This window comes from Elephas maximus, chromosome 19 (assembly GCF_024166365.1).
Source record: "Elephas maximus indicus isolate mEleMax1 chromosome 19, mEleMax1 primary haplotype, whole genome shotgun sequence".
Lineage (NCBI taxonomy): Eukaryota > Metazoa > Chordata > Mammalia > Proboscidea > Elephantidae > Elephas > Elephas maximus.
The window spans coordinates 71720278-71733765 of record NC_064837.1 but is presented as its reverse complement, the minus strand read 5'-3'; the positions used below and the strand labels follow the sequence as shown (position 1 = coordinate 71733765).

At 58.8% G+C, this 13488-nt stretch overlaps 2 protein-coding genes across 3 annotated transcripts; both read left to right on the top strand.

The window, feature by feature from the left end:
- The first annotated feature begins 451 nt into the window (after positions 1-451).
- Positions 452-1375, top strand: MYADML2 (myeloid associated differentiation marker like 2). Its single transcript, XM_049861253.1, has one exon. The coding sequence runs from the start codon at positions 452-454 to the stop codon at positions 1373-1375; it is 924 nt and encodes a 307-aa protein (XP_049717210.1).
- A 4473-nt stretch (positions 1376-5848) lies between these two features.
- On the top strand, positions 5849-11210 carry PYCR1 (pyrroline-5-carboxylate reductase 1). Of its 2 annotated transcripts, none has more exons than XM_049861004.1 (8): positions 5849-5907; positions 6354-6446; positions 6645-6715; positions 7430-7609; positions 7711-7932; positions 8099-8191; positions 8329-8492; positions 8824-11210. In XM_049861004.1, exons 2-8 carry the CDS (start codon positions 6380-6382, stop codon positions 8987-8989), a joined length of 963 nt encoding a protein of 320 aa, XP_049716961.1. In that variant the 5' UTR covers positions 5849-5907; positions 6354-6379; the 3' UTR covers positions 8990-11210. The 2 variants fall into 2 exon arrangements, with proteins under 2 accessions (XP_049716961.1, XP_049716960.1); XM_049861003.1 differs by having other exon boundaries at positions 5859-5941.
- The last annotated feature ends 2278 nt before the right edge of the window (positions 11211-13488 follow it).

The following is a 13488-nucleotide window of genomic DNA, read 5'->3' as shown; positions in this document are numbered from 1 at the left end:
CTCCCCATCAACCCAGGGACAAAGACAACAGGTTCTGAAGGGAGCAGGACAAAGGCAGAGCAACCCTGCGTGCTGGGCTCAGGGTGACCACCAGGACCCCACCCCACTCTCTCTGCCCCTCCCCCCCATTCAGTGGTAGATGCAGGCTCTGGAGGACCAGGCGGTGGCCTCCAGTGGCCCAGGGGTTAATGGCTCTGGCAGGGGCTCGCTGGGATGGAGGGGTCAGATGTCCCTCTGGGATGGGGGTAGGCACGCCGGCTGGGCTATTCTGGGGCTCTGATCTCCACCACCTATTTATAGCGCCGGGGGCCAGCCCTCCCCAAACAGGCAGCCCTGCCGCAGTGTCACTGGCGTTCCCGGCTGCTGCCATCCACTGCCGCTGCAGGGGACGGAGGGGCTGCGTCTTGGCAGGGATCCTGTGGCCGCTGGGCGCTGTGTGAGGTGTTGGTCGATGGGCAGCACCATGGAGCCCCCTGGGGGCAGCTACCTTCACATGGGGGCTGTGACCTCCCCAGTGGGCACGGCCCGCCTGCTGCAGCTGGCCTTCAGCTGCACCACCTTCAGCCTAGTGGCCCACCGGGGCGGCTTTGCGGGCGTCCAGGGCACCTTCTGTATGGCTGCCTGGGGCTTCTGCTTTGCGCTGTCAGGGCTGGTGGTGGCCTGCGAGTTCACCCAGCTGCACGGGTGCCTGCGCCTCTCCTGGGGCAACTTTACAGCTGCCTTCGCCATGCTGGCCACCCTGCTGACTGCCACAGCAGCGGTCATCTACCCGCTGTACTTCACCCGGCTGCAGTGCCCCCCTGAGCCTTCGGGATGCACCACCCGGGACTTCCGCCTGGCGGCCAGTGTCTTTTCCGGCCTCCTCTTCCTGGCCTATGCTGCCGAAGTGGCCCTGACCCGTGCCCGGCCCGGACAAGTGGCCAGCTACATGGCCACACTGTCAGGGCTCCTCAAGATCGTCCAGGCCTTCGTGGCCTGCATCATCTTCGGGGCACTGGTCTATGACAGCCACTACGGGCGCTATGTGGCCACCCAGTGGTGCGTGGCTGTCTACAGCCTATGCTTCCTGGCCACGGTGGCTGTAGTGGCCCTGAGTGTGATGGGCCACACAGGTGGCCTGGGCTGCCCCTTCGACCGCCTGGTGGTGGTGTACACCTTCGTAGCAGTGCTCCTGTACCTCAGTGCTGCGGTCATCTGGCCCGTCTTCTGCTTCGACCCCAAGTACGGTGAGCCCTGGCGGCCCGCAGACTGCTCTCGAGGCAGCTGTCCCTGGGACAGCCAGCTGGTGGTAGCCATCTTCACCTACGTCAACCTGCTCCTCTACACCATTGACCTGGCTTACTCCCAGAGGATCCGCTTCGTGCCTGCCCTCTAGCTGCAGCTGCTGCCTGGGCTGGAGGGGGCAGTGTCCAGGCACCAGGGAGCCAGGACTCCCAGGGGGTGGGCAGAGGGGTGGAGAGGCCAGGCATACATGGCAGGCACCGGGGAGGCTGGGGAGAAGCCCCACACTGGACAGGCCACAGCTGAGGCTCTCCTGGAGTTCTGACAGCACCCGGTGGCTTGGCTCCGGGATGGAGGAGGGACAGAGGGGCAGGAGACTCTAAAAAGGGAGACAAGGGAGGAGCCTCAGGTGGCTCCCAGCCCTCTCTCTCTCTGTCTGTCTCTTTCTCCCTCTGGTCCCTTCTCTCCTGCCTCCTCCCCATTCCTCTCTCTCTTTTCCCTCTTCCTCTCCTTCCCTATCATATCTTCTCCTTCTCTTTTTCTCTCCCTTCCTCTTTACCCCCCTTTATCTCTTTCCTGCACCTCTCTCCTCCCTTTTTCCTCCCTCTCCCTCCTTCCCCTGCACCTTTATCTCTCTGTGTACCTCTCTGTCACTTCCTCTTCCATGACCTCCCTTCTCTCTCTCTCCCCCTCCCTACCTCACCCCCTACTCTCTCTCCAAGTTCTGGCCCTCCCTGCCCTAGGGCTGGTTGCTCTGACATACGGGGACCTGGAGCAGGTGCTCTTGTGACCCATTTTGCAGATGGGGACACTAAGGCTAGAGGATTCAGAAGAAGGCCCAATGTGCCTATCGGGGTCTAGAGAGCACACTCAGGCTGGACAAGGGGACGGTTCCCAAAGGTGGGGGTCAGGGCCAGGAGAGGCACTGAGAAGAACCCACGGCCAGGCCCGGGGTGGGGGGTGGGCACAAGAGGAGACCTCTATGGACAGGCAGACAGGAGAACACAGCGAGTGCAGAGACGGCACGGTGGCAGATCATTGCCTGCCTCACCTGCCTCTGTGTGCCCCAGGGCCACAGCAATGAACCTGAGCAGCTGGCCTGGAAGGGCCCGTGGAGACCCCAGCACCTCAGAGATCACAGTGAATCCAGGCACGGCACCCACCTGGAACCTCTGCAGTATCTGGACAGCCCCAGGTGGCCCAGGGGAGGCTGTCCTAGGGGGCAGCACTGCCATAGGGTGAGGGTCCAACTCAGGGCACTGGGCACCTCCCTGGTCTGCACGGGCTCCAACCTCCGCTCACATGTCCAGCTGTCCCTGACCATCAGGACCGTGGGACCGTCACCATCCACACTCCAGTCAGCTCCTTGTGCACAGAGCCTGACCGGCCCAGACCAGAGCAGGCCCCTAGCTATCCCCGGCCCTGAGCTGGGCAGGCAGTGGCCACAGCAGCCCTCAGCCCTCAGTCCACCTACTGGCCGCCCCAGGCCCTTGAGCAGAAAGTAAATGTCAACATTGATTTGCATCTGGCCTGGCCCAGCCGTCTGTCCTCAGGGGCTGTGGCCAGCTGCACCCTGGGGCCACCTTCCCCCACAGTGCTTGGGCCCTGGCTGAGGGAGGGGTGACCTTGGGGGTTCCCTGGGCTCTGGGGGTGAGGGGAAGGCTGGTGGCTTGTCTCCAGAAATTCTTGAAGCCTCTGAGGAAGGGGTGAGACTGTCTTCCCCCTCTCGTAGGGACAGGCCAGGGTGACTCAGAGGGGTATGGTGGGAGGAGAGGGGTTGGTATGAGCTTGTGGCCTTGACACTCTTCCTGCCGCCAGGGGTTTCCAGGGCTGATGTGGTCCTGGGGGAGTGGTGCTGGCACCTCGAAGGCTGGAACCCCAGCAGCTTTAGGTAGGGCTCCAAGCCAGGACTGTGTGGTCGCCACAAAGAATGTGAGGCCAGGTCTGGGGTCTTAAACACTAGCAAGCAGCCATCTAAGATGCATCAATTGGTCTCAACCCACCTGCATCCAAGGAGAATGAAGAACACCAAGGACGCAAGGTGATTACGAGCCCAAGGGCCACATAAACCAGAGACTACATCATCCTGAGACCAGAAGAACTAGGTGGTGCCCGGCTACAACCGATGACTGCCCTGACAGGGAACACAACAGAGAACCCCTGAGGGAGCAGGAGAGCAGTGGGATGCAGACTCCAAATTCTCATAAGACCAGACTTAATGGTCTGACTGAGACTGGAGGGAACCTGGTGGTCATGGCCCCCAGACCTTCTGTTGGCCCAGGACAGGAACCATTCCCGATGCCAACTCTTCAGACATGGATTGGGCTGGACAATGGGTTGGAGAGGGATGCTGGTGAAGAGTGAGCTTCTTGGATCGGGTGGACACTTGAAACTATGTTGGCATTTCCTGCCTGGAGGGAAGATGAGAGGGTGGAGGGGGTTAGAAGCTGGCGAAATGGACACGAGAAGAGAGAGTGGAGGGAGAGAGCAGGCTGTCTCATTAGGCGAAAAGTAACTGGGAGTATGTAGCAAGATGTATGTGGGTTTTTGTGTGAGAGACTGACTTGATTTGTAAACTTTCACTTAAAGCACAATAAAAATTATAAGAAAAAAAAGAATGTGAGGCCCGGAGGCCTATGTCTGTTGAGAGCAGGGGCCCACTGGGTTCCCAGACAAACATTCCCTGGCCTGCGGCCCTCTACTTGAAGAGGTGGGCTTTCCTGGCAGGCAGCTGGTCATCTGCAGACGTCCTGGGACCTCCGCTGGCTGCAATGCAAAGCAGGGGGACATGGTACACCTGACAAATGGATCCCCACTTCCTGGCTCCCTGGGTAGGCCTGGGCACTATCTTGGTAGGGACCCTGGTTCCTCTCCTTTTTTATAGCCAGTCTATCAGAACAAGCTATCAGTCACCCATTCCCCAATCTCCCCCGGGTCCAGCCAACTTCTGCCCCAACTCTCCCCCCACCCTAAACTTCAAAGGTCCTGAGGGGGAGGAGAGGAGGAAAGGGGACCAGAGCTCCAGGTCAGCATGGAAGAAGGTCCACTCAGGTCATTCCTGCTGAGTTCACCCACTGGGCCAGAGCAACATCCTTTGTTTTTTAATATTGCAGTGAGAACATACACAACAAAATGTACACCGACTCAACCATTTCCACGTGTACAAATTCAGTGACCCTATTCCATTCAAGTGGTGCAAGCATTCTAGAGGTATGTTTTTGTTTTGTTTTGGGGTTGTTGGTTTCAAGACTTGAAACAGTTGTTTTACTGGGCTTTGCAGTCTGTGGGTTTGAATCTGGCCTCTCCTCCAAGCTGTGAGCCTCCCAGGAGGGTGAGGATTCAGTGCGGTCACGGCTGTGGGATGCCTGGAAATTGTGCTGTGTAACAGGAGGTTGCTAGACAGCAGGGTGGCAGCAGTGGTCGTGGCCATGTCAATAAGGGGACAATGAGGATAGTAGCTCACAGCCCTGCCTGTGGCAGAAACACCCTAATCATCCCGAAAATTTAGATTTTAGAACAGCTTGTTCATCGTTTAAGACACAGTCAGAAAGAAGAAAGAGCCCACATTGTCCCTCGGTGGGGGCTGGGAGGGTGGCAGGGTGGTAGTGACAGCCTCATCTCACTTTGCCCTTAGCCCTGCTGCTGACTTGGATCCCAAAGTACCCCTTAACCCTAATGCAGACTCCACTCAGATGAGCCCTGAGCTCACCTGGTTGGGGAGAGAATAGGTGGAGACTTCTTCTCCCCAAACCCAGGCCCCGAAGATTCCAAGGACCCTAAAGATTAGAAGTCATGGGACGCAGGGCCTCTGGGCTTGGTGGAGGGAGACAGTGGGAGGTGGGGAAACTGTGGACTACCATCCAAGGTTTACTTTTTGAACACCTCCCATGGCAGCTTCCACGGGGGCACCTGCCCACTGGACTGGGTAAGGGAGGGGTGTGGAGGAAGGGGGACCAGGCCTCAGAAGGAATGAAATGGACTTTCCTTCTTCCAGCCTCTCTCTGCCCACCCTCCAGGAGGTCCAGATAGGCCTGGGCCAGCTCCATGTTTTGAGCTGCCTGGTTCAGTAAAAAGATGAAAATAGTTTATGTTAAGGGTAAGAAAAGTTTGGATAAGGAGAGTGAGAATGGTTGCCCAACTTGAAAAATGTTATCAGTGCAACTGAATTGTACGCGTAGAAATCGCTGGATTGGTCTATGCAATAAAAATAAATTATTTTAAAAATATGAAAAGTGACGAATTACATTATCAAAAAGGTGACATATTTTAAATGCCATGTTGAGCAAACTGTTTCCAACACCCGAAACCAGCTCAGCTCTGCAGTCCAGCCACCCAGACACAAAGCGCTTTTCTAAGTCCGACCGGTTCGCCGCCACGCCGCGGGCCTGACGTGTCAGTGTCCGGTGGCCGGCACAGAGCCTCCGGCCCCGGCAGCCCCCCAGGCCCGGCGCCCCCGGCGCCGCCCGGCGCCCCCCCGCCCCCGTGCCCCCGTGCCCCCGGACGCCCGTAACCCCCCCAATGCTGCAATGGCGCCGCGGGAGAGGTCTGGGGGCGTCAGGGGCGGGGCCACGGAGCGGATGATGCAACCGTCCCCGGCGGCAGCGTCGCGGATTGGCTGAGACGGCGGGGCGGAGCCTCGGGTGCCGCGTGGCGGGCGCGAGTTGTGGGCGGGGGCTACTAGCCCCGGTAACTGGGCAGCTCGCGGGGGTCGGCGTGCGGGGTGTGCAGGGGGCAGCCGGGGCGGGAGGGGGGCGACCTGCGGGGCGCTCGTGCGCGGGGAGGGCGGGGCGGGAGCGGAGGGCTAGCAGCAGCCGGCGGGGCGGGAGGGGGGCGGGGGCGGGGGCGGGGGCCAGGGCTGGGGAGACAGGTCCGCGCCCCGCGCCCCGAGTGAGGAGCTAGATGCGCGGGCTGCCCGCACCCTTTCTCGGAGGCGTGCTCGGCCTACCCCTTCTGAGGCCCGCGGGCCGTCACCGCTGCTCGGGACCCTTGGGGCAGGTCGGGGTGCGGGGGGTGCTGCCAGGCGGCAAAGGGCACAGATAGCTCGCCGGGATGGGGCGGGGCTGTGGCGCCTGCGGAGTGTCCGCCTGGTGCTGCCCTCCTGACCGCACGATCCTGCCACGTCCTGTCCACAGCTGAGCCAGCCGCGGGTGCCGACACTATGAGCGTGGGCTTCATTGGGGCTGGCCAGCTGGCCTTTGCCCTGGCCAAGGGCTTCACGGCAGCAGGTAGGTCCCCGGCCAGGGCGAGCCCAACCCCCTCAGCAGGTCTGGGATGACGCTGGGGTCTGGAGAGCGAACCCCCATCTGGGTTCTGGTGGAAAGATTGGCTTCAGTCCCTTTGTAGTCGGACAGGTGCTCCTGACCTGAGATTTGCACTCTCGTTCCCTGGGGGAGGGAGAGTCTGGACTGGCCTCTCTCTCTCAGGTGTGGTGGCTGCCCACAGGATAATGGCCAGTTCCCCAGACATGGACTTGACCACCGTCTCAGCACTCAGGGTAGGCAGCTGTGTGTGTTGGGGCACTGAGTCTTGGCAGGGTGCCAGTGTGTAAGGGGGTTGGGGGGGTGGCCCTGACTGTAGAGGGTTAGGAGTAGAGAGGCTCTAGTGGACCCCAGCGGTAGAAGTGCCCTTGCCTGGGGGTCTTGCAGACGAGCCTGCCCACTCCCTGTCAGGACCCTTCCCATGGCTCCTCTTCGTTTGCTCTTGGAGCCTGGGTGACTGGCCGACATACCTCTGGTGGACAGGGGGTGTTGGTCTGGGCAGGGGGCCTCTGTGGAGCTGAAGTTTGAGCAGGGGTCACTACTGGGAGGCCTCTGGGGGCCAAGCAGGTGGGGCCACAGTGTGGGGGCCAAGTGAGGTTTGCCACAGCTAAGTCAGGATTACAGACCCGAGAGTAGGAACAAGCTCCTAGCTTAAGACCACTATTCATCCCCACCTTACGTCTGGAGAGGAGAGGTCGGGGGCTGCAGCCTGAGGTTGCGGCGGGCTGGGGTGGTGGCAGGGCGTGAAGCGCCAAAGGGATGCCTTCTGGAGGTGCTTCCTCCACTCTCGAGTCGGGGTTCCAAGGTAGAAGGGCCATAGCCTTATGCCTAGCCCCCACTTCTGCCCACACCCACTCTTCCAGCTGTCTGTGCTGTTCTGAACGTAGGGGTCAGCCTGAGTGGGGCCCTTAGCCCCTGGAGCAGGCTGAGCCCACTTATGCTCCCTGCAGAAGATGGGGGTGAACCTGACGCCCCACAACAAGGAGACGGTGCAGCACGGTGATGTGCTTTTCCTGGCGGTGAAGCCGCACATCATTCCCTTCATCCTGGACGAGATCGGCGCTGACATCAAGGACCGGCACATCCTGGTGTCCTGTGCTGCTGGTGTCACCATCAGCTCCATCGAGAAGGTCAGAGCTCAGTGGGGGTTGGCGGAGCGTTGGGCTGACAGTGCTCACCCACCCGGCCGGGGCGGGGCCGTGGACGGACACACGGCCTGTTTCCCCTCCAGAAGCTGATGGCGTTCCAGCTGGCCCCCAAAGTCATTCGCTGCATGACCAACACTCCAGTGGTGGTGCGGGAAGGTGCTACCGTGTACGCCACGGGCACCCATGCCAAGGTGGAGGACGGCCGGCTGCTGGAACAGCTCATGAGCAGCGTGGGCTTCTGCACAGAGGTAGAGGAGGACTTGATCGACGCTGTCACAGGGCTCAGTGGCAGCGGCCCTGCCTATGTGAGTACATAGAGTTGGGAGTCAGTTCTCCTTGGACACATCTGGTCTGCCTGCTCTTGAAGGTCCGGAGTGGGGATCTGAGACTGGGAGCTGGTCTCCTCTTGCTCCGGCTGCCTCAAGCAGAGCTGCAGGCCAGGACAATGGCTCAGGCACCTTCTCCCCACAGGCTTTCACCGCGCTGGATGCCCTGGCTGATGGTGGCGTGAAGATGGGGCTCCCGCGGCGCCTGGCAGTCCGCCTCGGTGCCCAGGCCCTGCTGGTCAGTGTTCTGCCTGGTCCCCCGGTGGGGGCACTGTGCATTGGGGTACTTGGGTGGGATCAGCGGGTGCTGCCATAGTCTCGGGCTGGGGGTAGTGGTTGTCCCACAACCCTGTCAGCCCCTCCTTTTGGCCACAGGGGGCCGCCAAGATGCTCCTGGACTCAGAGCAGCACCCAGGCCAACTCAGGGACAACGTCTGCTCCCCGGGCGGGGCCACCATCCATGCTCTGCATGTGCTGGAGAGTGGCGGCTTCCGCTCGCTGCTCATCAACGCCGTGGAGGCCTCCTGCATCCGCACACAGTAAGCACTCCGCCCAGTGTTGGGCCCTTGACCCCAGCTTTGGGGAGACAGACATGGCATCGACACACAGCTGGGGGACAGGGGCTAAGGGGACCCAGGGGCTAGGTGCTATGGCCAGAGTTGGTGACCCTGAGCCAGTTTGAACAAAGTGAGGGTGAGCTATGCTGCTCTCTTGGGCAGGGTGGCCAAGGGCAGGCATGTGAAAAGGCCCTGAGGTGGCAGTGGTGGCTCAGCATCGGCCGAGTTGACCGGTGCTGGCAGCCTTGGCTTGGTGCCCTCCTCCCAGGTGAAGCTGGAGTGCTGGTGGCCAAATCTCCTTGTGCCCCCACAGGGAGCTGCAGTCCATGGCCGACCAGGAGAAGGTCTCGCCCACTGCCATCAAGAAGACTGTTCTGGACAAGGTGAAGCTGGACTCCCCTATGGGGGCCTCATCATCCCCTTCCGGCTGCATGAAGCTGCTCCCCCGCAGCCTGGCCCCAGCTGGCAAGAAGGAGTGATTTTGCCTGCTGGCCTGCTCCCCACCCTCTCTCTGGGGCTCAGGTCCTGCCCTGGGGTCTCTGACCCCAGGCCACACAGCACTGTCTCCACAGTGCCACTGCCAGCAACGCTGGTCAGCTTGAGGCTTCCAAGAGAGGTCAGAGCCCGTCATACCAGGGAGGGGCACCTCTTCCACTGGAAATCTCCAGGGCCCCTGCCTTAGTCTCCTATTGCTGCTGTAATAGAAATACTGCAGTGGGGAGCTTTGACAAACAGGGGTTTCTTTCTCATACTTCAGGAAGCTGGAAGTCCAAATGCAAGGCACTAGCTCTAGGGAAGGCTCGCTCTCTCTGCTGGGTCTGGGGGAAGGGTCTTGTCTCCATTCAGCCTCTGTTCCAGGGTTCTTTGGTCATCTTCCCCCATCTGTGCTTCCTGCTTCTGTGCCTAATGTGCATTTTTTTATCTCAAAAGTGATTGGTTTAAGACACATCCTACACTGCTCCAGCCTCATTAACATAACAGAAAACCCTGTTCTTGAATGAGATTATGTCCACAGGTATAAAAAAAACAAAACCCATTACCGTACAGTCTATGCCGACTCATAAACCCACTGCCCTTGAGTTAATTCTGACTCACAGTGACTGTCGGACAGAGGAGGACTCCCCACAGGGCTTCCAGGGAGCGCCTGCTGGCCTCAGACTGAGGACAGCTTGGTTAGCAGCCACTCCGCCACCAGGGTTTCCTTCTGATTTGTTGTTGCTATGAACCGTCGAGTCAGTTCCGACTCATGGCGACCGTGTGCACAAGAGAACGAAACGCTACCCGGTCCTCGCCGTCCTTAAGATTGTTGTTACACTTGAGCCCATTGTTGCAGCCACTGTGTCAGTCCACCTTGTTGAGGATCTTCCTCTTTTCTGCTGACGCTGTACTTTTACCAAGCATGATGTCCTTCTCCAGGGACTGATTCCTCCGGACAACATATTCAAAGTATGTAAGACACAGTCTCGCCATCCTTCGTTCTAAGGAGCATTCTGGTTGTACTTCTTCCATGACAAATTTGTTCATTCTTTTGGCAGTCCATGGTATATTCAATATTCTTTAACAACACCACAATTCAAAGGTGTCAATTCTTCTGTTGTCCTTATTCATTGTCTGGCTTTCACATGCATATGATGCAATTGAAAATACCACGGCTTGTGTCAAGTGCACCTTAGTCTTCAAGGTGACATCTTTGCTTTTCAGCACTTTCAAGAGGTCTTTTGCAGCAGATTTGCCCAATGCAATTGTCTTTTGATTTCTTGTCTGCTGCTTCCATGGGTCTTGATTGCGGATCCAAGTAAAATGAAATCTTTGACAACTTCAGTCTTTTCTCTGTTTATCCTGATGTTGCTCGTTGGTCCAGTTGTGAGGATGTTTGTTTGTTTATGTTGAGGTGTAATCCATACTGAAGGCTGTGGTCTTTGATCTTCATCATTAAGTGCTACAAGTCCTCTGCCCTTTTATCAAGCAAGGTTGTCATTTGCATATGCCAGCTTGTTAATGTCTTTCTCCAATCCTGATGCTCTGTTCTTTTTCATATAGTCCAGCTTCTTGGATTATTTGCTCCTCATTCAGCTTGAATAGGTATGGTGAAAGGATACAACCCTGATGGACACCCTTCCTGACTTTAAATGACTCATAGGGACCCTAATAGAGTAGAACTTCCTCACAGAGTTTCCAAGGAGCAACTGGTGGATTAGAACTGCTAACCTTTTGGTTAGGAGCTGAGCTCTTAACTACCGTGCCACAGAGGTCAGAATTCCAACATATATTTTGGGGGGACACAGTTCAATCCATAACAGACCCCGTGTACCACCCAGCCCAAAGAGGGGGATGGTTTCTCTGACCTAAGCTTCCCTCCTCCACCTGAAACCAAGATGGGACCACCTCCCTGCTCAGCTCAGAGTCCTGGGGGGTCTTTGCTCCTCCACAGTGTCAGTCAGCTGGGGGCTTGGCACCTTCCTGATCACAAAGGTCGAGGCCTCCTCTGAAGGCTCAGCCAATGAAGAAGGCACTCCAACTTCTGCCTCCTCGCCGCCTTCTACTGTGGGAGACCACTGGGTGCTGGCTCCCCTTCTGACTCAGCTCCCATGTTGAAGCCATCACTTTCTGCTACCTGTAGGTCCAATAAACTTTCCCAGCTCCCAGTGCGATGGTTTTTAACTTCCATCCAAGTGTACAGGGAGCTCTCTGCCTGCCCCCAAGGATGGCTGCTGTCTGATGATTGAGGCCGGGGTTTCTGGGGCTTCTTGAATCTGCAGCTGGGAGGCCTTAGGAGCATGCCTGGAAGCTGGTCCCAAGGGGCTGGGCCTGGTGTGCCCTGCTGTGTGTGGGGGGACACCAATCTCTTCACCACCTGTGCTAGTCGGGGGCAGATGTCTCACCAGATGGGGAGAGGGTGTTCCTGGTGAGGGAGGCACCCCAGGTAAGCCTGCAGGATGAGAGGAGCAGCTGAGGACCTGCTGGGGCCAAGAGTGCTTCCGTGTTGGATGAACAAACACTCGCTGAATACGGAGACAGGAAGATGAGGCCGATCCCCAGAGCCTGGGAGGTAGAAACACCCAGTGCTCATGCGTTGGGCGGGGGGCGAACTAGGTGTCTGTAGGGGCATGGTGGGCACATGGAGGAAGGAGAGTGGGCAAAGTGGTGAATCTCTGTGTGTGGTGGTGGGGGGGGTCAGGTGAGCTCTGTGTGTGTGTGTGTGTGGTACAGGGGTCAGGTGAGCTGTGTGTGTGTGGTGGGAGGGTCAGGTGAGCTGTATGTGTGATGGGGGGTCAGGTGAGTGTGTGTGATGGGGGTCAGGTGAGCTGCGTGTGTGTGATGGGGGTCAGGTGAGCTTGTGTGTGTGTGTGATGGGGGTCAGGTGAGCTTTGTGTGTGTGTGATGGAGGGTCAGGTGAGCTGTGTGTGTGATGGGGGTCAGGTGAGCTTGTGTGTGTGTGTGTGTGTGATGCGGGGTCAGGTGAGCTGTGTGTGTGTGTGATGTGGGGTCAGGTGAGCTGTGTGTGGTGGGGGGTAAGGTGAGTGTGTGTGTAGTGGGGGGGTCAGGTGAGCTGTGTGTATGATGGGGTGTCAGGTGAGCTGTGTGTGTGGTGGGGGTCAGGTAAGCTGTGTATGTGGTGGTGGGGGTCAGGCAAGCTCCAGACTGGAGGAGATTTGCAAGAACTCCCCTGTGGTCTCATTTCCAGGTCTTCCCCTTTCCTGTGAGTCCCTTCAGAACCTGGTCCGGAAGCTGTGGGGTAGGCAGAGGGGACACCCTGGGGACAAGGATCCTGGCACTTCAAATCCAAGGGGGGAGAGAGGAAAAGGAACAACAGGGCAGTCAAGGCCAGGACGGTTGGCGTTGGTGGTGGGAGAACCCTGCCCTCAGGGCATTGGGATCTGGAGCCCGGGAGGTAAGAGAACACAGGACAGATGAGTGCAGGGCTGAGCATCCACAGGGCGGCCAGGACTCTGGGTACCAGCCTGCATGGCCCACCCATGGTGTTAGCCCCAGCCCGTGAGTCCCCCAACGCTGGCAGCAAGCAGGCTGTGTTCACCCCATCCTCTGACTGCACAGGGCCCAGCACCTGGCCCTGGGGAGGAGATTGTCCCACGGGCCACATGCCTGCCCTAGGGCCAAGCGGCTTCTTTCAAGTCTAGGACAGTCTCACTGAGGAACAAAGATAAGGGGGGGCTCAGTGTCCCCCACATCTGGGGGTGCGAGGGGAGGCAAGGGTGGGTGCCCAGCATGAAGTAGAAGCATGTCATGAGGCCCAAGGAGGCCCAGTTCCTGAAAGGGAGGCACGCTGAAGATCAGGAAAGAAGGTGTGGGATCTCCCAGGCTGCAGGGGCGAGCCTGCCTGTGGCAGCTCCCAATTAAGCAAAAGGCCAGAGGTGGCCTGGAGAAGCATGGGTGAAATGAGAGAGAGGGCTGTGGGGACTGAGGAGGCTGCCACTCGGGAGCCATCGGATGTGCTTGAACTTGGGCCTAGAGCAGGCCTGGGAAGGGGCTCTTGGGGCAGGCCTGGGCCCTCTGCCTGCCTGGAGCGCCCGGTTGAGGTCTGCTGCACCCTGGGGGAGCCTCTGGGGTCCCCAGGTCTGTCCTGAGGAGGGGGCTGAGGACAAGAAGGAGCGGTATCTAAGCTCTGCCCCATAGCAGTGGTGGCTATGATCTCTGAGGACTGGCAGGACACCCAAGACTCAGCTTCACTCACACCGTTGCTTTCCAGGAGGGCCCCCTAAGCTGGTGGCCTCCTTGGCCATCGCCCAAGCAAGGCTGAGCAGCTGTTTCAGCGACAAGTGTCCAGGTCTGTGTTGGGAACCAGCCAGGAGACGCTAGAATAGATGGGGAGACGTGTGCCAGGGCCAGCACAGCCCCTCTGCAGCCCCTGAGCCCCTAGGATGGACCCAGAGGCAGGTCCCTTGGGCTTGGCTGTTGTGGCTGTTTCAATGGGGGTACCTTCCTTTCCCTCCACAGCCTCCTCCCGCAAACACACCCA

What these genes read in the sequence shown, in the direction of transcription:
- MYADML2 (XM_049861253.1), top strand. Translation starts at nt 452, where the DNA reads ATGGGCAGCACCATGGAGCCCCCTGGGGGCAGCTACCTTCACATGGGG.
- PYCR1 (XM_049861004.1), top strand. Translation starts at nt 6,380, where the DNA reads ATGAGCGTGGGCTTCATTGGGGCTGGCCAGCTGGCCTTTGCCCTGGCC. An exon ending in CAAGGGCTTCACGGCAGCAG is followed by an intron (nt 6,447 to 6,644) that starts GTAGGTCCCCGG and finishes TCTCTCTCTCAG; the next exon opens with GTGTGGTGGCTGCCCACAGG. An exon ending in GCCTCCTGCATCCGCACACA is followed by an intron (nt 8,493 to 8,823) that starts GTAAGCACTCCG and finishes GTGCCCCCACAG; the next exon opens with GGAGCTGCAGTCCATGGCCG.